Source organism: Gossypium hirsutum, chromosome D10, assembly GCF_007990345.1.
Source record: "Gossypium hirsutum isolate 1008001.06 chromosome D10, Gossypium_hirsutum_v2.1, whole genome shotgun sequence".
NCBI lineage: Eukaryota > Viridiplantae > Streptophyta > Magnoliopsida > Malvales > Malvaceae > Gossypium > Gossypium hirsutum.
Genome location: NC_053446.1, coordinates 22220300 through 22242768, shown reverse-complemented (window position 1 = coordinate 22242768; position 22469 = coordinate 22220300). Strand labels below are relative to the sequence as shown.

The 22469-nt window shown below is 33.9% G+C and overlaps 1 protein-coding gene across 1 annotated transcript; it reads left to right on the top strand.

Annotated features, from left to right (window-relative positions):
- Nucleotides 1-15630: 15630 nt before the first annotated feature.
- LOC107914635 (protein NLP9) lies at nt 15631-22357 on the top strand. The gene is given in 6 exon segments (XM_041102200.1): nt 15631-17484; nt 18376-18420; nt 18634-19389; nt 19941-20064; nt 20884-21560; nt 21563-22357. Coding segments are annotated over 6 exon segments (2853 nt in total). The 5' UTR covers nt 15631-16569; the 3' UTR covers nt 21899-22357.
- The last annotated feature ends 112 nt before the right edge of the window (nt 22358-22469 follow it).

The window sequence follows — 22469 nt, the reverse complement described above, 5'->3', positions numbered from 1 at the left end:
TCGAGCTCCACTAATAGACCCACTACAACATAGCCATTTTTTCGGTGTCTTAAAAACTATTATTTCCATATCTTTATCATCATTACGATCAATTGCATACTGCATACAATTTTTTCTAGTAGATCTCAAAAATCTGTACTTCAAATTGGATATTCACTTAATACCCTCAATTTAAATTTTTCTAAAAATCCTCCATTTTCATGTTCTCTGTTAGGATCGTCCCGATTAAGCAACAAACAAGTAAAAATAGCAGAAGAAATTGAGAAGATGAACACACAAATTTAACATGGAAAATCCCCTCCAAAGAGGATAAAAAACCATGGGCAAAGATAATTTTATTATAATGGCAAAAGAATGAAGAGTACAAAAGATGGAGATAAAACTAAACCCCGAAAACCCAAAAAATAAAAAACCCTCAAAACGTAAACACAAAATTCTCTGAATGTGTTATGAGTTCTAATCTAATGGGTGTGTTTTCTAAGATTGTAAAAGAGCCTATTTATAGGCTAAATTACTAAGTCAAATAAACTATACTAATAAATGTTAAATATATTATACTAATAAATACTAAATCTTCTAGAAATAAAATATATATTTGTTTAACTTGACTTGCAAACAATCTCTTAGAATTTGGGTCACACAACTCTAACATTCTCCAAGATCATATCAATGTTGAACGCCATGTTAAAAGTAGCTTATAGTTGAAACACGACGCTATCCTCAGTGAAAATAATATATCCAACAAAAATTAATGCTAACTTACAACAATAGCAATAAAAAGCAATAACACAACTTCCTTAGAACATACATATAACATAATTGAACTATGGGAACTAAAATAATAAGATAACAATTATAACAAGCACCAAAATTTATTATTAGCAAGTGGTAAACACAATAATAACATCATATTGGCTAAAGTACCTTATGACAACTTTCATAGCACTAATAGCAAAAAAAGGAAGAAAATAAAAACTTACATAATAAAATGATTTGTTGGTAAATTTAAAAAATAATTCAAATGATTTAGGGTTTATAGATTTTAAGAAAATTTTAAGAGTAATTTTGCATTTTAGTTATGTAGAACTTATAATAAAGGAAAGGGGAATAAGCAAGTTCAAATAACATGAATTTGATACCTATAAATGTTCAGGTGAATTTTTAAAATAAAGCTTGAACTTGATACCTATAGGTGTTGAGATACTACTACATCAAGTCAAATTTTGTAAAAACTAAGTACAAGATTCTTGAGGGAATCCTAAAATAAATATTCAAATGGACCTCAACACCAAAGGATATCAAAGTTACAATATGGTCGTTTCATCATGAACAAATGCTTAGACAAACAAATCATGCAATAATTGTTGTAAACAACAAGGGAACTCGACATCCATGAGCATCGAGATACCTTTAAAATATTATTTTGGAAATTAAATTTCCGATACACATATTTTGATATAAGGATAAAAAAAAAGTAACAAGGTAACAAAAAATACATGTTGTATTGAAGAAAATAAGGGCAAATGGAAAGCTTGTTGAGATTACTGGTGGAGAAGAGATGTTCAACGTCTAAGGTTGTGGAAAAGAAGAGAAGACGAAAGAAAAATAAGAAGAAAAGAAAATTTAAAAAAATACAGAAAAATGTGAAAATAAAATTGAAAATAAAAAAATGTGAAAGATGAAAAAAGGAAAAAATAAATAAGAAAATAAAGAAAAATGAAACAAGCAGTGAGTCATTTTAGAGAAAAAAGAAAAAAAGAACAAAACATTCAGAAAGGCTTATTATATAATTTGTTATAATTAATTGTAATTATATATATTGAATACAAAGTTAATAACATTAGATCTTTTTAGGTAAAAAAAGTTACCATGTATCATAATATAATCTGTTAACGGAATATTTTAATGGAGCTAACAGTTGGGGTAATTTGTGTAATGGAATTATACTTTGGATATCATTTTTGACAAAAAAAAACCTTTAAATATCTAAGTGGAAAAAAAGTATATTTGGGGAGTCAATTTTGCAATTAACCCTTTTACAATTTGATCAATTTTGGTATTACACTCGAGCTATTGAAGTGCATAACTTATGAATTATTCTTCTTACGATTTTTCCCTTTATCAAGTCAAAAAAAATACATGAAGCATTAGTTTACAATGTTACCAAATCAAAGCTAACCATTTGAGAAAATTTAATATCACAAATTCCAGCCATTTAATTGCTTTAGTTGCCAATGAAAAATAATTTACGAGAGAGAGAATAGGGAGATAGTAGACTAGCCACCTTGTTGTATGAAGGTGACGACATGATTTTGTAGGATAGTGATGTGATGTTATAAGTTGGACTAGTGATAGATAATAGTTGTCTTGTCAATAAAAGATCTTTGTCAATGGTAGTAGGTGAATAGTACTTGAGGTGGAGGCATGTCGCTTGACAAAGATACTTTTTTGGTGGGTGTCTACGAAGATGGTATAACAAATACATAAAGCAATACACTTTTTCCTTATAAAATATTTTCATATCAAATTTAATCATATAAGTCATTTTTTCATACTTTGAGTAATTTACATGTATAACTTTACGAACTCACCAATCCCATTTCTTTTATTAAAGAATTCACCAAGTCCTCACATGTTGAGTTACACTAGGGGATATAAGATAACACTTATGTCATGGGCCGCGGACCAAAGCTGATAATCATAGTGCATAGAATGTTCCACAGGGGTCAACTTATTAAATGAGGCTCATTTGACCCATATGAACTAACTCGATTCATGGAACTCATGGAGAAGCCTAATTATTTGAAGCCGTAGTGGCCCAATGTAAAATTAGAGTTACCAGGATATTAATGTAAGTCCTAACGGATAAAGATGTATAGAGTTTAAATCCCTTAGGACTCTCAATTATAGATAGGCTCTAATCTTGACCGTTGATGTACCTCAATCTACACCATTGGATATGGGGCAACTCAAGTAAAAATAGAGGTCTCCCCCTTCATTTGTGTTCATCTAATTGACAGTTAAAGAATATATTTTAGAGAATTTACTCAAACACTTGATGTGCATTGCTTTCTTGTAGTTTTTTCAATTCTCTCATTGATCTTTCGTTTTGAGTCCACTTCTACTATAATTTTTGGTGCCTTAGAGAATTTTCAGGAGAATTCTCACTTTTCGAATGTTAGGCTGAATTAGGCAAATTTGAAGCAAAGAAATTACCTAAGGCCGTATAGTTTGCTAGAATTAAGTTTTAGCCTCATGACAATTAGTATCAAAGATAATGTTTTGAATGTGCCGATTGAGAAGTCAAAAGGAGTAGATAAGTAGGTTGAGCCAATGGAGACACATGGGAAAGCAAAAAAAGTTAGCTGATTGAAGGATATGTTGCTAGTGGCCAAACTTGAGGGCTCTATAGGTGATGTAAAAGAGACATTTGAGGAATTTTATGGGTGTACCACTGAGCTAGAATCGAGGCAAGATCAGCTTAAGGACCAAATAGTAGAAGCCCTCAGTGATAATATGGATGTGATGCAAGAAGTCTTTAATATCGTTGTGGGTGAACTAATTGAGAAGAAAGATGCTCTCGAGGTTATAGTGTTGGCATTTAAGGAATATATTGAGAAGCTCAATATCTATAAAGTTACTTTGGGCAATGGGGTGTTGGCTGTGGCATCTAAGCCTAATGTAGATGTCCCGAAGTCGAAAGAGTTCAATGGGACGAGGTCCACAAAGTATATGGATAATTTCTTGTGGGGAATAAAGCTATACTTTCATACCAAATGCATCATGAATGATGCTACCAAGGTAAATATTGATGCTATGTATTTTACTGATGTCGCTTTGTTATGGTGGTGTCGTAAGCCCACAGATGAGAGATGATGTGGCACTGCTATTGGGACTTAGGAGGAGTTCCATAGAGAATTCGAGGGGAAGTTTTACCCAGAGTAGGCCAAGAATAAGGCTTGAGCTAAGTTGCACCGACTTACACAAGAACACACAGTTAGGGGGTATGTGAAGGAGTTTAAAGAACTCATGCTTCAGATTTCCAATTTGGGTGAGAATGAGACATTTTTCTCCCTTGTAGATGGGTTAAAGCCTTGGGCAAAGCAAGAGTTGAAACGTCAATGAGTCAAGGAACTTTCCAAAGCAATGACTGTAGTGGAATCTTTATTTGAACTTGTTCTGAGGAAAAACAGGTTCGAGTCCTCAGATCCTAAGGAGAAGGGAAATGGTAGGGGGATGAAGATGGACAAGTTAAAAATGGCAACGACAGTAGTGATAATGGGAAACTACACAATGGGAAGTGGAATTTAAGAACAAACTAAATGGGCTAATGAGATGCTTCCTTTGTGAAAGTTCACATATTGTGAAAGACAGTTTGAAATTATTCGTGCTTTCTGTCATAAAAGGGGATGATGAGACATATATAGCATTAATGAGGCTTGCTTCGATCGTGCATTTTATCGTAGCCAAGAGGATCAGAGAGAGTGCATTCTATCACAACCTAGAGCGATCTCAGATATCCACAAGTAATAAAAAAGATGCGAAGCTTGTTGAGAATAAGGTATTGAAGCTTGGATCAATTATACTCAATTCTTCTAAGGCGAAGAAGGATCACAAGTAGAAAGGATTAATATTTGTGGACATCAGCATCGCAAACGAAATGAGGAATGCTTTTGTCGATATGGGGGCATCTGATTTATTTATATCAGAGAAAGCCATGGGTAAACTTGGTCTCTCAGTTAGTAAATTGACCAAAAAGATCAAGATAATCAATTCCAAAGAGGTCTCAACTATGGGAATGACATAAAGAGTTGAGCTACAAATAGGCGAGTGGAAAGGCAATGAAGACTTTGAGGTAATTCATTTAGATGATTACGACCTTGTTCTTGGCTTGAATTTCGTTGATCGGATTAATGCTCTGTTGGTTCCTTTTTTCGATTGCATATGTATTTTAGATACTCGTCAACGACAATGCGTGGTGTCGGTGAATTATGATGAGAAGGGTGGAACCAATGTATTGTCAGCAATCAAACTAGCCAATGATGTTTTGTATGGTTGGAATATTGACTTGATAGATCTGTGTGCTACAAAGACCCCCTTGGAAATGATAGAGGCACAAAAAACCTATATGAAGCCTATTAAGTCATTAGTGGCACTACCACCTATAAAAGAGGTGGGTTGTGCATCAAACTTTGTGGGTAAAGTAGTGATGTAAGTTGAGTAGTTAAAATGAGTAAATGCAACGAGCGAGGTACATCTCAAATACTTGTCTAGTGTTTTTTTTTATTTTGACTTATTGTTGGCTTAGCAAGGACACAAGGCCATTTTAGAGTTCTAAAGTGGGTAAGCTGAGCAGCTTACAGACCAGAATTGGCGAGAACACCCAAGGTTAACTCGATTTTCAATGTGGGCATGTCGAAGCCTAGTTTTTTTAGTCAATGAGATCCCAATCAGGGCAAGTCACAGCGTGGACAAGTAAAAGTAGTGGGCTTGTAACAACCCGATTTTTAGTGGTGCTAGAAAAGGCAATTTCGGAACCGGTTTCGTAAACCTGGTCCATAAATATTAAATATGAATATTTACAGAGTTGGTATAAAAAATTATAAATATTTGGTCCTCCAATTTTTTCTATTAATTGCTTAATTAGGGTACATGGACTAAATTGTAAAAGTCTTATCGCTATAGGTTTTTAATTTGCCAAAGGTTTAGGGATTTAAATTGTAATTAACTAAGGATCTAAAATTGCAAATAAACCATTTTGGATAATTTAAAGTCGGCGGTAGTGTTTATATTTCTTAAGTATGATTACTATTAATATTATGTTTAATTAATTAAATTAATTACCTTAATTTTGGTATAAATTAATGTTGGTAGAATGAAAAAGAATATTTCTCTTTTTCTTTCACAAAGAATCGTCTACCACAATTGTTGTAGCTTAAAGAAAACTTTCAAAACCTTAACATTCGACCCTTGATTGGTATGTGATTTCAAGTCCTTTTCTTGTAATTTTTATGTTTTTGAGGTTATAGGAGCTTGATTTAGCTAGTCCATGTAGAAATTTGCAAAATTGTTAAAGTTTTTGAAAGTTTTTGCTGTTGGTTTCTTGAAGAAATTGGTGTTAAATTGATAGATTTTAAGTTTAGATTATGAAAAAGGAATAAACTGTAATGTTTGGTTGTTAGTTTTGTACATAAGGACTAAAGTGAATAAAGTGTGAAATTGATGTGAAATTTTTCTAATAATAGATAACAAAGGGCCTGTAATGAATATAATTGAGGTTGATTTTCAAACTAGAGCTCAAAATTGAAAGTTTGGCTATTTTGGTTTTAGAGATTAAATTGAATAAAATGTAAAACTTGGTATCAAAAAATAAAGTTTTATAGGTTCATCCATATCATGATGTTATGTATAAATGCATGATATTGATGGATTGAATGAAATATTTGAATAGATCAAGAACTGGATCAAATTGGAGATAATCAAAGAAAAAACAAAATTGTTAATTAGCCCCTAAAGATTCAGCTTGTTTGGTGTTTCGGTCAGGTAAGTTCATATGGAACTTACTACTTTATTTAATGTTATTTTGAATTGTGTTTTATTTCATTTATGTGTTTAGATTGAAGTGAATTTAGTGAATTTGACATATTTGGCTTAAAATGGATTGAAGTGAAAATAATGGAAATATTGGCTATTACGAAAACGTATGGAGTACCAATATGAATGTTGAATGCTTACAAGATATGTAATGAAATATTTAAATTGGTACGGGGTTTGTTAATGATATGTAATGACAACGGTGCACGTGTGAACTTAATAAAAGATTAGGATACGTAGGGTATGACATTAGAGTTATACACGTAATTGATCAGAGATTTACATGTTACGAGATCTAACATTTTTTTTCCAGATTCTCAGGTTATATGTATCATTGGTTTAGCCCAAACTATTAGATCTGATGCCCTAAGTGTAGTATTTTTGTCTAAGCGCACTTGTAATTTTTCGGACAGATTGGCTAATAAAATTATTCATGAATTACATTAATATTTTGTATATTGTCCTCGCATGATTTTTGTACACAAAGCAAAAAGGACAAAATGTTGCTTATTGGTTGTCTAATATTTAACTAATACTAAGTAGTATTACGTGGTCAGATCGTAATATAAAAAGACAATTTATATTAGTAGATAAACCTAAATATGTCATTAGTCTAATCGGAAATGAGTAAACCGATTGAAAGACTAATATGTCGTCTATCAAGTCCAATTGGGAAGATGCTTTATCTTGGGTATCGGAGCGGATGATTTCCAGAAGATAGAGACATAGATGTGACTGACAGTACATCGAATAAGACTTAAGCAGAATAGATCTTGGATCTATTTATAGATTCATTCACTTGTGACATTCATAGTGCGACATACCTAAATCCTGAGTGGATAGTAGACTATGTATGCATGACTCGTACACTTTGATGTAAGTAAAAACCTGAGTTCAAATAGATAAGGAACCAAAAGTTGGTGTATTGGATGTACGACTTCTGTGGCATGTAGCATCATTCACAACAGTGGAATTCATAGCACAAAACATGGGTAAATGATATCCTCTCATTGGCAGTACATGGTTGATAAAAAATATACATGGTCATAGATCGTCCGTCTTTGTGATGGATAACTTGATTACTATTTTATAGTAATTGACTTTTCATGAAGGAAGATGTAACGGTTACCATAAGATAAAATAGGATCATACTGGGAGAACGAATATTATCCCAAAGAGATCAAGGATATCTTATGAGGGTAACACACTTATGATAAGGTCATTGGACGAGCATTGAGTAGTTACTTTCGTAATGGTATGCCATTGGGGAGAACTCAGTCCCGATACTATAGTGGAATGACTTCGTGACTAAATGAGTTTATAATTAATAGGCGAAAAACCGAAACATAATTATAAATCGTTTGAGCCTCAACTACATATGTCCAATCGGTCCCTCCACTAGCTCGTTGAAACTATAAATGAATTGCGTGTTTGAATAGAAATAAATAGAATGAATAGGAAAAGAGAAATGAGAAATATTTAAGAATGACTATGGTTTTCTCCGGAATAGAGAAATGGTCATTTGGAAATAAATATAGGTTTACAAAAATGGAAATGAAAATAAAAATGAAAATGTAAACTTGCAATCTTATATAGGATTATTTAAAAATAATGGAAGAATAAGTTTATGTTTTTGGACTGTTTTGAAGCTCAAAAATGAAAACAAACCATTCGGTCATAGTGAACATGTTGAGTTGTAACATATTGAACGAATTTTCTCGAAAATTGACCAGGGTAAAATTGTTAAAATTTTACTGGAGTAAAACTGGGATGAGAAATTATTGAATATGTAAATATTGAAGTTTATATTAGGAAATAGAAAAATTGAATCGAATTGGATCATATTACAAAGTACTTGGTAAAAAAGGCCCAGAAAGTACTCATAATTGGACCCAATATGATAGAGGCCCAAAACCCCTTATATAATATGAAGGGGGCGACAACTCTAGTAGAAATACAAGGGTGAGTCATTCAGCCCTCTCTTACTTTAACTAGGATGTTATTTTTCTATTTAAAATAAACTTTTATAACTCTACAAGGGTTCTACCTTCTCTTCTTATAAATAGATGGCACCTATAGAGTTATTAACATAAATTTTGATATATTGTATTTTGTCGAAAAATAGAGTGAATTTATTCTCAACTTATAAACATATTTTTCAGAATAAAATTTTTACCGATTTCTATTAAAGAACATAGAATTTCGTTATCACCCGAAGAGAAAAACTTTTTCTAATTCTGTGTTTTGATTTAATTGGTTCGATCACACACTCGAAGCAGTTCGTGGTACGAGAACAGAGGAGAATATCGTTTGGTTGAAAGTCGAAAAACATTAAGGACCCTCTTATCCAAAAACACGGATACGAATTCGATTAAGGTTTATTGTTATAAATATCACAAACCGGGTCGGTTTTCAAAATTTTAATTTTTCGCTGTGTAAGAAAACTGTTTTCAAACTGAATTTTTCCCCAACACTATAGTGGAATGAATTCGTGACTAAATAAATTTATAATTAATAAGCAAAAACTCTATGCTTAATTATAAATCATTTGAGCCCTAATTGCATATGTTTAATCTGTCCTTCCACTAGCTCGTTGAAACTAGAAATGAATTGTGTACTTGAATAGAAATGAACATAATGAATAGAAATCGAGAAATGGGAAACACTTATGATTTGGAAATGAATATAGGTTTCTCAAAATGGAAATGAAAATGAGAAGTGATATATTTGCAAATGTACATGGATTACTCAGAAATGATCGAAAGAACGAGTTTATGTTTTTGTGCTATTTAAATCCTAAAAATAAAAATAAACCATTTGGTCATAATGAATATGTTGAGTGGTGAAATATTAAACATATTTTCTCAAAATCTTATCAGAGGTAAAATGTCATAATTTTATTGGGGGTAAAATTGGGATGAGAAAATTATTTAATATAAAATATTGATGTTTATTTTGGGAAATATAAAAATAGAATCGAGTTGGATCAAATTACAAAGTATTGGGTCGAAAAGTTCAAGAAGTACTTGTAATTGGACCCTGTATGAGAGAGGCCAAAAATCCCCTCATGTAACATGAACGGGGCGACAACACTAGTAGGAATACTAGGGTGTGCTGTCTACCATACTTTCACTCTAAGTAGGAAGTTGTTTTTCTATTTGAAATAAACCACTACAACTCAACAAGGGTTCTACCTTCTCTTCCTATAAATAGATGGCATTGGTAGAGCTATTGACACAACTTTGAGAGGTTATTGCTCTACTAAAAAATAGAGAGAATTTATTCTTAACTATTAAATATATTTTTCCAGTTCTTTTAAAGAAGAGAGAATTTTCGTTTTCACCCCAAAAGTAAAGAAAAAAATTTCTAGTTCAGTGTTTTGATTCGATTGGTTTGAGCCTACAGTCGAAGTAGTTCGTGGTACGAGAATAGCAAAAAAGATCATTTGGTTTAAAGTCGGAAAATGTCAAGGATTTGTTTATTTGAAAACACAGGTATGATTTCAATTTAAGGTTTATTATTATAAATATCACAAACCAGGTCAGTTTTCAAATTTTTAATTTTTCGCTATGCAAAAATCGTTTTCAAACTAGATTTTTTCCAACACGGATGGGTAACCTTGATACAATGTTAGCTTGTGTGAGCAATTTCATTAAAATATCATCTTGTGTGAGCAACCTTGATATATGTCAGATTGTGTGAGCAAAATATTCTTGGGTATCTAAGTCCATTTTACTATAGTTCTCTTGGGCGAAATTTTAATCTAATGGAAGTGGAAACTTGAAATGGTTTAGAAATATATTGCATATGCATTCAATTTGAGATGTATTATATGAATTTTTGCTTAATGTTCTTGATATGCTAATTGACTAACCTATTTGGTTGTATATAATGATATGTATTAGTTGCATCGATGTATGTCAAGGAAAGCCATAATGAAGGCCACTGTGATTGATAATTTAGCATGTTGAATTGATTAAGGTAAATAATGTAAATTTCATATCAACTTACTAAGCATTCTATATGCTTACCTAGTTTGTTTTGCCTTACCTTGTAGATTGTCACCTTATGAAACATGTCAATTCAAATCATCTCAAATCTCACACTATCCTCAATTCGGTAGCTATTTGGTCATCTTGAGTCAAGGATTGTGGCATGTGTATAAGTGTTTTGATGTAATCGTTGATGTATATAAGTCTTTATGAGTTGAAAATGGTATTGAAATTGGTTTATGGTATTTGGATGTTGGTCTTGGTATTTGATTTTGTAACACTTTATACCTGACTCGATTGCTGGGTCCAGGTACCGAATGTCACAATTGAACTGCATAACTTAACAACCTTTCTAAATTAATTTATTTATGAATCTAATCCACGCCAAAATTTTAAACCTTTATTTAACATACAACTTCATCTAAATTGACAGTATGATTCAAAATTTAAACATCAATTAAATTCTCTATAATACAAGTATAAAAGATCTTACAATAGTTTGCCTTACTAGACTTGTATACATATATACTCACTATGTCATGAAACTAAGAAAAATTTGGTATAATTTAGCCAATCCAACCCTTGAGGTGTAGCATCTAAGGGCGCCCCTCTACTGCATGATACAATTACAATGCTATTCGCGTAGACTTCGCGGTGTTTGGCTTGGTCCCTTTGTATCATTCTGGTCATTCTTTGACCCTGCATTCAAGGTAAATCACTCATAAGTCCCATTTGAACTTAGTGAGATCCTGTGCAGTAGTATTAATTAAAGACTCCCAAAATTTTTGTGTAGATGAGAATTTGTGCTCATAATTAATCTCCTTATATGACATAGAAGCCCCTTTTTTAGGCCTGTCCCGTCAAGCTTCTTTTAGGCTTCTATTTTAACCTCCTGGTTTGACTCATCCTAAGATAGTCATGTAAAAAAATGCGCAAATCTTCGATTAGTTTTGGCAGACTTTCTGATGTTTCGTCAAACGACGGATTCTTACCTTACTTCATTCATCTCTTGTTAAAACCATATTCTACTTACCATATTAACCCTGTATTTTTTCTTTTATAGCTCAACTTGTGCAATCACCCTCCTTCGAAGAAAGTCCCGTCCTCGATGTGGCTCATGAATATAAGACTTTATTGGTAGTTCTACTTTTCTCTTGCGGTGTGGTACTTGTAGAATAGTCTTACTGGTTTTTCCACTTTGGATCGCCTGACTGGATGTTCCAAGCGACGGATGTCCCCCATTGGGATATTTCTTCCTTATATTATCCTTGGCTGACTTCCATATTAGATAGTCCTTTGTGAACATCCCAACACTAGGTAGTCCTATAGGCATCCTCTTCCTTTTGTAATTCATTGGTGGATATTCCACCTGAGATATTCCTTGGTGGTTTACATGATAGTCCGTGGCGAACTTTTTTTTCTCTAGCGACCCCGTTGTCAATACACACTTAGGGATAAGATCTAGAGATCATCTCATAATCTATACTAGTATGTCTATCACCTCTAATAGACCCTTATTTGCAGATATTTATTAATAGAAGTTCTAAAATGAATTCCCTGATTCCACGGATATCCTCGTGCAAGATGCTATCATAATTTCTCATGCCATTGCGTCTTGGCTAAGCTTTTTATCAACATGTTTTCCAGTGCTTCTACACTTCCATAATCGATAAGTTAGACTTATCGCCATGTTAGTCGTACTTTGAATTTCATCTATATTCTCTGACAGGCTTCTTTGTATGCCATCCTGGTAGACTTAATTCGCCACAAAGTGTACCTGGTCACCATTGAATCGCGTCATGGCTAACCATGGACTTTTGACTCTGATAATTCGGCAAACCTCTTCCAAGGTGTTGCTCCGTAGAGCCTATAGATAACCATTTTCATGGTGTCGCTTCGTAGAGCCTGTAAATAACCACTTTCATAATGTCGCCAACTTTCTCAAATTCCCCTTTCACTCTGCCCATTCTTCCATTGCGCTCCTATCTTAAACTACCTCACCATTTTTTCCCTCCGTACTCCCATTTAATAGTTACGCATAACATACACATCATTACAATCAGTACCACTATATTATGAAGTACTCTACATACTCGTTCTATCATATAGACTAAAGACCATACTTGTAGACGTTCTTGAATTCTCATAGCCTTAGGCATGCATAAGAGTTTCATTAACCACATTCATATACAACCATAGAACTCATAGCATACATTCATACAACATAACACTTAGCAATATCCAAAGATGGAGCAAAGAAACTCACTTGTTATCTTTTGTTCTTGCCATTTTAGCTTTTCCAGACGCCAGAGTCTTATTCGTTCTGAAAGCTAAGCAAAACAACCCATAAACTAATTAAACTGAAGATATTCAAACTTCAAAACCCATAATTCAGTACCGTACAGAGGCTTGCTAAAAGGTTTCAGAAATCCCCACTTTTTTTTCTTTTTTTTCTCAATTCCACAAATTTAAAGAGATTGAAAAGCTTACCAACTCACCAGATTCCCTACTTCCTGAGCTCGAACCTTATGATCATTGTCCCATGTAGGATTTTACTTAACTTCCTCTTCTTTGGAACAACAGAAGAAAAAAATACAGAGAAGAAGAAAATTAAAACAAAATTGAAAAGAATTGCCTTCAAAATAACCCTTCACACACACATATATATGCCCTTCTCACGCACGGTTACCATAGTCTCCAAAACCATCCACCACTAATCATTTTGTCTCCCGCTAAGGAACTAGTTAGTTCCAGCTTAACCGAACCAGAATTGAAACCTAATTATTTACTATTTAGCCACTAAAGTTTCTAGGTTTCCCAATAGGGTCCGTTGAACTTAATATCTTTTTCTATTAATTCCCAGTCTTTTTTAATTTCGGATTTTAATAGGAATCGGGTGTGACATATTTAGAAATGCATGATTTGGCATTGGTGATGCCAAGTTGAATTGGTATATTTTGATTGATATGCTTGAGATATGTATAGAATATGAAATGGCATGTTTTAAGGTGGTTTGGTATAAGTAAAGTTGGTATGAAATGACTTGGTTATTATGTGGTATTTGACATTGAATTGTTTAGGTTTAAATGATGTATATGTAGTGAATATTTTGATGGAAACTTAAACATAGTTGGTTGAACTATTTGGCATGTTTTTGATATGTTTTGGTTCAAATAAAGTTGGTATTTGATGAATAAATTTGATAGGTTTGGTTGGAAACTTTGAAATAGGTACCAAATGGTTCATTCTTTTTATTACTAAAACAGAGTCCACGTCCCGACGACCAACCTACCTCGTCACAACGTCAACTGACAGTGAGTCACATCGTGACGTCGAGTGGCTTGAAGTCAAGATGTGATAATCTTTTTGGCGATGTCACGGCGTGGAAGAGGTGACATCATGGTGTTGACCTTAAATTTTTAAAACTTTGCATTTTGGTCTTATTTCGTGCTCGGGTTGACAAAAGAGCTTTCGTAAGCTTGACTAAGACCCATAATTGATTGTTTAACATAATTTTGAACGTGATTAAATATTGATTACATGTATAAATGATTTTATGCTGCCTGATTGACCATAGTTGTTCCGGCAACAAAAGTAGCATTCTGTAGCTCGGACCTGACGATTGAGTTGAGTGAGGGGGTGTTACAAGGCTCTTGCGAACGAAATGTACCAATAAGGGGAACAATTCAAGTTAGGAGATGAAGGAAGTAGAGGTAAGTGTTTTGAGGGGCAGGACTACCTAACAGAGAGGCTAGTCAAGAATTAGCCGAGGCATCGAGAAAGTTTTGAGGCGAGTCAAACCAGTGTTATCCTAAGGATACGATGAGGGCGTCACGAGAATGGGTGGGGGAGAATGTCACAGGCTGCTGATCAAAGCTCGTGACCATTATGCACATAACGTCCCATGGAGGTCAACTTATTAAATGAGGCTCATTTGACCCACATGAACTGGCTCAATTTGTGGAACTCATAGAAAAGCCTATCTACTTGAAGCCTTGGTGTCCTAGTGTAAAACTAGAGTTACCAAGGTAATTAATGTAAATCCTAAGGGATAAAAATGTATAGAATTTAAATCCCTTAGGACTCTCAATTATAAATAGACTCTAATCTTGATTATCGATGTAACTCAATTTATACCGTTGGATTTGGGGGAGCTCAACAATAAATAGAGGCTTCCCTCTTCATTTGTATTCATCCTATTGATAGTTAAAGAATATATTTGAGAATATTTACTCAAACACTTGGTGTGCATTGCTTTCTTATGGTTTTTTCAATTCTTTCGTTGCACTTTCCTTTCGAGTTCGTTTCCGCTATATTTTTCGGTGTCTTTGAGAATTTTTAAGAGAATTCCGACTTTTCGAATGTTAGGCTGACTTAGACATATTTAAAATAAAGAAATCGTTTAAAACCGCATGGTTTGCCAACCTTTAATTCTAGCCTCATGATACTTAAATGTACTTCTAATATTTGGATAGGACTTGGTGAAAAAATTAATTTATAAAAAATATATATAAAGTCAGTACATATATTTATATTTTATATTATAATTACATGTAAGTTGTTTTATATTTATATAAAATTTTGATAAGTTAATAATTTGTATTATAAAAACTTGATATATGTGTATATTCATCTGGTTTGCGTTGTTAGATTTTTTTGGTATATTATTTGTCTCATATGTAATCGTTTCATATTTAGCGTATTATATTTATCATATAATTTAAAAATTTTGAAGATTAAAATTATTATTATGTTAATTTTAAAAATTGTTATCGTTAGTCCGCTAATAAAAAAAAATACAGTAAATATTTAGAGTAAAAATTTTATAACTTTTAATAATTGAGTGACTAAAAAAGAAATTTACTAATAATTGGGTGACCATTTTGTAACTTTTCATAATTGAGTGTCAAAAAAGAAATTTACTAATAGTTGAGTGACTACTAGTACAATTTACCCAAATAAAATTTGATTGATTATTCATGTTTTCCATTTTTCCCGAATCAAAAATCTATATAAAAAAAAGGAGAGTGAAAAAATACAAGATTTTCAGACATCAGATGCATCTACAGGTATTCAGTTCTCATAGTTAACTGCTCCAAAAAGAACGACCAATCCAAAGAAAACTTTCCATTTTTAGTAAGTATCGAGGAACTACCTCTTTTTCTCTTCCACGCCTTAATAATCCCTTATTCCAGTTACCAAGATTCCCTTTTATAGTAACTTCTCCCTCTAGATTTCTGGGTTTTTTTATTATTTATTTACAGAATTTCAAGGAGATTCAGATTTTATAGGTAAAGGGTAAAAAAGTATTGGTCTTCCATTTCTTGTCCAATTCATTTCAGTTGAATCTAATAAAAGGAAAAAGAGGTGCCAATTTTGGAAATTTCTTATCGTTGTTTATTAATATTTTATTTTCTTTTTATTAGCATATGTACTTTTTCATTTAGAATTTTTGATATTTTTGTGTATAAGAAGATGAATCTGAGGTGGGTTTTGTGGGTTAATGTTGATTGAGAGCAGTGGACTTCTCTTGTAGTGATTTGCGGGGGCTTGAGATTTTGGTTTTTATCTTTTCCCCCACTCTGAGCATTATATCACTACTATTACGAACTATAATTGTTTACGTGCCTTTGAAAAGAAAAAAAGAAAAAGTGTATATTATATATGTGCACCCATTTTTGGATTATATACAATTATACATATGTATAATATATAGCATAGAGATGAAGTTTAATGTTTCTTTGTGGGTTCTCCAGGTTAGGAGCAGTTTGGCTTTGTGTAACTCTGTTTTTTGACACAATTGAGTTTAGTTTTGAAATGGTGGAAGGATACATGAAGTTGATGGGGGGAAATTCCTGGGGTTTGGGAAGCAGATTTGGGTTTAACTGTTTAAGATAAAAGTGTTAGGCTAAGTGGAAGCTTTTCCATAGAGCTCTAGCATTTGCTGATTTGAGGTGAAAAGTGGGGTTGTTTAGTTTGTTTTATGAAAAAAATGGAATCCCCCTTTTCATCTAAAGAAAAGGGGAATAATAGTTCGGTTCCTCCAAGAGCTCAGATGGAGGGTTTTGGTGGCACTGGAAGTACAAAGAATTCACTTTCAGAGGATCCTTTTAACTTTTCAGAGCTCATGAACTTTGATTCTTATGCTGGGTGGTTTAATAGCCCTTCGGCTACAGATCAGATGTTTGCTTCCTTTAGTTTATCCTCCTTTCCATCCTTGCCGTATGCCTCTTTCGATTTGTTACCTATTACAGGACAAAGTTCTGGTACCTTTGTTGAAGCTGCTGATGCATTGAATGGCATGGATGGTTCTTATAATTGTGGGGACAAAATGGTGATCCAGCAAACAAGTACACACATTGGTAATCCAGTGGTTCCTTCTGATGCAGAATTGGGTTCTTCAAATTTGCCTAATACATTGGTTTCTGGGCCAACTGGACCATCACTTGATGAGAAGATGCTTAGAGCACTGTCCTTGCTTAAGGAGTCTTCTGGAGGGGGCATTTTGGCACAAGTTTGGGTTCCAATTAAGCATGGAGATCAGTATATGCTGACTACTTCTGAACAGCCCTATTTGCTTGATCAGATGCTTTCAGGTTATCGTGAAGTTTCGAGGACATATATCTTCTCTGCAGAACAAAAACCGGGTTCTTTCCCTGGTCTTCCTGGTCGTGTTTTTATCTCTAGAGTTCCTGAGTGGACTTCCGATGTCATCCATTACAGTAAGGGTGAGTACTTGCGGTTTACACATGCAGTCAATTACAAAGTCCGTGGTTCCATCGCCTTGCCAATTTTTGAACCTCCTGAGATGTCTTGTTGTGCTGTGCTGGAACTTGTCACTATGAAAGAGAAACCCAATTTTGATTCAGAAATGAAAACTGTCTCCCTTGCACTCCAGGTTAGTATCTATTATTTATATTTCTGTAAAGTTTGTGTTTTTGGTTCTGAACCTATGTTAGCTCTTCAATTTTTCTGAAATGTATGAAATCCCCGTTTCCAACGCATATCCGGACAAGAGCATGGGGAGATGAATTTCCAAATATCCTGCAAGTATATGGTAGAACTTAGAAAAACTAGTGTTAGACACATACATGTACTCCACAGTAACACCCGAGTCTGTGTAACATAGGTCTGAACTTCTGTTTTCTGTTCCTTGTAACTCTCCAAACATATCCATATTACTCACTTGGCTATCCATAACTCATTTAAACTTAAACTCCTTTTTTGTGGATGACATAACAAGAAAGTAAAATATTACTGACTAATAATTTGCCAGAGTTGTTTTGTCCATTGCACATCTCTTGCTAAGCCATATTTTCAGTTTTTTGCAACAAAATATTACTGTCTTCGCATATTATTTCAAAATAACTCATATACTGCTGAACAAGAATGTATTTTCTGCTAGAAACTCTTGCACAGCGTTCTCTGAATACTATAATGTTTGTAAATGGAAACTCTGGAGCTTAGTTAATGACAGAAAACTTCTTCTGTTCTCTTGCATGGGTGGGTTTGGCATTATTAATGCTAAAAGTTGGTTTAACAATTTTAAAAATGTAAGATAAAATTTATAGCTAACATTAAGATTCAACCTTTAGGCGCCGTGCTATTGTTCATAGCTGAAAGGTTTTGATAGTATATGTTATCTACTTAATATCATATTTTCACTTTTAGAAAAGAAAACAAACTTGATAAATATGACGTCCACACAGACATAAACTATAAAAGCAAGAAATATCATATATGTTATGGCTGATATCATGAAATTTATCTTGTACCCTATCATGTGCAGGCCGTTAATTTAAGAACCATTGCTCCTCCTCAACCTCTTCCTCAGGTACATTAAAACTTTGTATGCATTTCACTTCAGCAGTTACAGGAAAGGCGGTTTTTTTATTATTATGTTGAATTGTGTGTGTGTATATATATAAAGGTATATATATATATATATATATACAAGAACTGGTTTTTTCTCTTCCTGGTTAACTGAATAAATAGTTTGGTACTGTATCTTTCCTCTAAGGTCTCTTCTTTAAATCTTTTTCCTCAGTGCCTATCAGGGAGTCAGAGAGCTGCTTTAGCTGAAATAACTGATGTTTTACGTGCTGTGTGTCATGCGCATAGATTGCCGTTGGCTCTAACATGGATTCCTTGTTATTACACCGAGGAAGCTGTGGATGAAATTTTAAAAGTAGGTGGTGGAGAGGGTAATAGACGTTGGGACGGGAAGCACGTCTTATGTGTTGAAAATACAGCCTGTTATGTTAATGAAAGAGGGATGCAGGATTTTGTGCATGCATGTATGGAACACTATCTTGAAGAAGGACAAGGCATAGCTGGAAAAGTGCTTCGGTCCAATCATCCATTCTTCTCTACCGATGTGAAGACGTATGACATTAGTGATTATCCGCTTGTTCATCATGCACGCAAATGTAACCTGAATGCTGCGGTTGCAATCAGGTTGAGGAGCACCTACACTGGTGATAATGATTATATACTGGAGCTTTTTCTTCCAATTAACTTAAAAGGAAGTTCAGAACAGCAACTCTTGCTGAATAACCTCTCAGGTACCATGCAACGAATCTGTAGGAGTTTGAGGACAGTTTCGGATGTGGAAATCGATGAAGGGTCAAAAATTGAGATTCAGAGGGGAAAACTCTCAGACTCCCCCTCATTGTCTATATCTAGGAGGGTCTCGGAAACAGAATTATCTGCTGATAGTGAAATGAACTCTAATGATAGAGTTACCTTGCATGTATCTACTGCAAAAAGTGATGGAAAGGAAGCTGACGGTCCTCGTGAACAGGTGCCGTGTTGAATGTTCTTTACCTTTTGATCAATGACTTCAGTACTTGACTTGTGAAACGCTTGAAAGGGATCCTTCGCTGATTGTATATGAATGAAAGAAGTCTGGAAATTTGATTTGAAAGATGCATTGAGACAAAGGAACTTCATGATCTGAGATCCATTTTTCTGATACATGTTGAGTTAAATGTTAAATAAGATACTATCTTTTTCCTGTAATAAGATACTTATGTTTACTAGTAACAAAGAGTGGCTGTCTCATTGAAATTGAAGCATCGGCAATATGTTAAGCTAGTACCATTAGCATGTCTCATGAGCTTGCCTTTTTATACTCACCTTGAGCTTAGGAAGTCTTCAAGCTCTTATTGTAGGAAAAAAAATGCGGTCAAGTTTCCTGTTTTAATATCATTTACTATGATTAATTTGTATGAGTCCTTTTATGTATGTATATTCAACTTATTTTCTTTATTTAGTACCTGTGATGTTCAATATCTTAGTGGCTGTTGTGGACAATCTTATGTGGTTAAGTAATATCTTAGTATATATTTATAGGCAATGAGTGGACCACGAAAGCAGATAGAGAAGAAGAGAAGTACAGCGGAAAAGAATGTGACCTTGAGTGTTCTTCAGCCGTATTTCTCAGGGAGTCTGAAGGATGCTGCAAAAAGCCTTGGTGGTAAGCCTTGATGTTACAAGTTTATATGCACCATAAGGTTACTATATTGTTGGTTCTGGTCTTGTTTCAGTAAAAGTTTTTATGTTTTTTGTTTACTGCATAAAATGAGCTCATCCTACTTTTGCAGAAAGACTTTCTTTATATAGAAGCATTAAATATAAGTTGATATATTCTGTGAGATTGCATTTTTAGCTTCTTTAAATACATAAGCTTCTTAGAAGATTTTTGATATGGTTCAGTATTATTATTTTAACAACTTACTTTTCAATCTTGTCTTCTTCTGAAAGTGGGTCGATGGACAAGATTCTAAGTTTTTAATAACCTTTAGCTATGTTTTGGACCTTGGTATGAGTGTTAGATATGTATATATGTCCACCAAAGGTATGTTCAATTTTTCTATGTTTTTCCTTTGTATTTAGAGGATCTTTGAAGGGTCATATTCCTATACTCATGTTCAAATATGATATGCATTGGACACAGACACTTCAAGAAAAAAAAAAGAGCAAGAGTAACATTGACATTGAAAACCTCCAAAAACCTAAGATATTGTGTAAAGTAGTATTTGAGCTTAATATTTTTATAGATAAGAGATTCTTTGAATCAAATTATGGCTGAAGTGTTGTTTATTTATTAAGGCCTTGTGATACTAGACCTTGTATTTTATAGTTGAGTCTATATGCTCTAGAAAATAGTTATTAAAAGTGGTCTAATGAACATATGCAAGTGTTAGAAGAATATCATTTTCAAGCAGTAGGGTGAATCTGGTTCATACCAAGGTACTTTAATCTTGATTGACCTTTGATTCTATTTTCCTTGTAGTTTGCCCCACTACACTGAAAAGGATTTGCAGACAACTTGGGATCCCAAGATGGCCCTCTCGCAAGATTAACAAAGTGAATAGATCATTAAGAAAAATACAAACTGTTCTTGACTCTGTACAAGGAGGATTGAAATTTGATCCAACCACAGGAGAGTTTATTGCAGCAGGTACTGTCATGCAAGAAGTTGATACCCAGAAAACAGTAGTTCTCTCCAATAAGAACCTTCCCATCCGAATTTCTGAACCTTTGGATCTGGAGAAATCATCAGCTGCATCACTAGAATCTTGCCCTGATGAAGAAAATTCAGTTGTTAAATTGGAAGAAGATGAGTGTTCTTTCGGTGGAAACAACAACATGGCTGCAAGGAGTGTGCTTGTTCCAAGTACCTGTGAAGAAGTAAAGCAATCTGGTGTCCCTTGTATTGATTGTAATGATGACTCTAAGTCAGTTTCTCTAGATGCAGGTTCATTCCAGGCAGCTAGTGTTCGCACTGCAGATCGGACTTGTCCAGAAAATGCTGACGATGAGATCAATATCAGAATGGAGGCTGATGATGGGAATGCTGAGCACAACCACCAACCAACTTATTCAAGTATGACAGACTCTTCAGATGGCTCTGGTTCAATATCACATGGAAGTTCATCAAGCTCTCAAAGTTTTGATGAGGCAAAGAATTTGAAATGAAGACAATCTGTGTTGATAGCAGCTCAAAAATTACTGTAAAAGCTACCTACAAAGATGATACTGTCCGTTTTAAGTTCGAGCCATCTGCTGGGTGCTTTGAACTATATGAAGAAATTGCAAGAAGGTTTAAACTTCAAACTGGGACATTCCAACTCAAGTATTTAGACGATGAAGAGGAATGGGTAATGTTGGTTAGTGACTCGGATTTACAGGAGTGTCTGGAAGTTATGGAGTTTGTCGGAACACATAACGTGAAGTTTCAAGTTCGTGATGTGCCATGTGCTATTGGCAGTTCTGGTGGTAGCAATTGCTTTTTGGGGGGAAGCTAATAGCCAATATGTCGATGCTCAGGATGCAATCACCGGCCTTCATAATGGTTCCTTGAACTCTATCCAGCTTCTAGTTCTTACAATGGAAGATGTAATTATCTGAAAGAAGCCTTTTTTCGCATTGATGTGTTACTCCATTTGGTTTCCATGGTGTTCCAAAATAAATGTCTTCTCAGCTCAAGGATACTTTGATCTTGATTCTTGAATGGTTATAACTAGTTTGAGGGGAAAAAAAGAGGGCTTGGAAGATGTGAGCATGGATTGTAATTAATAAATTAATATATATGTTTTTATATAGGTTTGTAAATGTTAAGGGGGAGCAATAGAAATTCTTAAGAGGGGTAGCAAAGGGCATTTGTCCTATCCAGATTTAATCCAATTGATTTATGTAATAATTTTTAAAGGTGTGGTTTAACATATCTGAAATTCGAATTTCAATATATGAAATGCTTGTTGAAATCCAAATGTGTATAATAAATATATAGTAAGCAGTTGATTAACTGGTTTTGTATTTTCTCTAGCAAAGCTTGCCTCCATTTTCACCCCCCACTAATACCCAGTCTAAAACTAT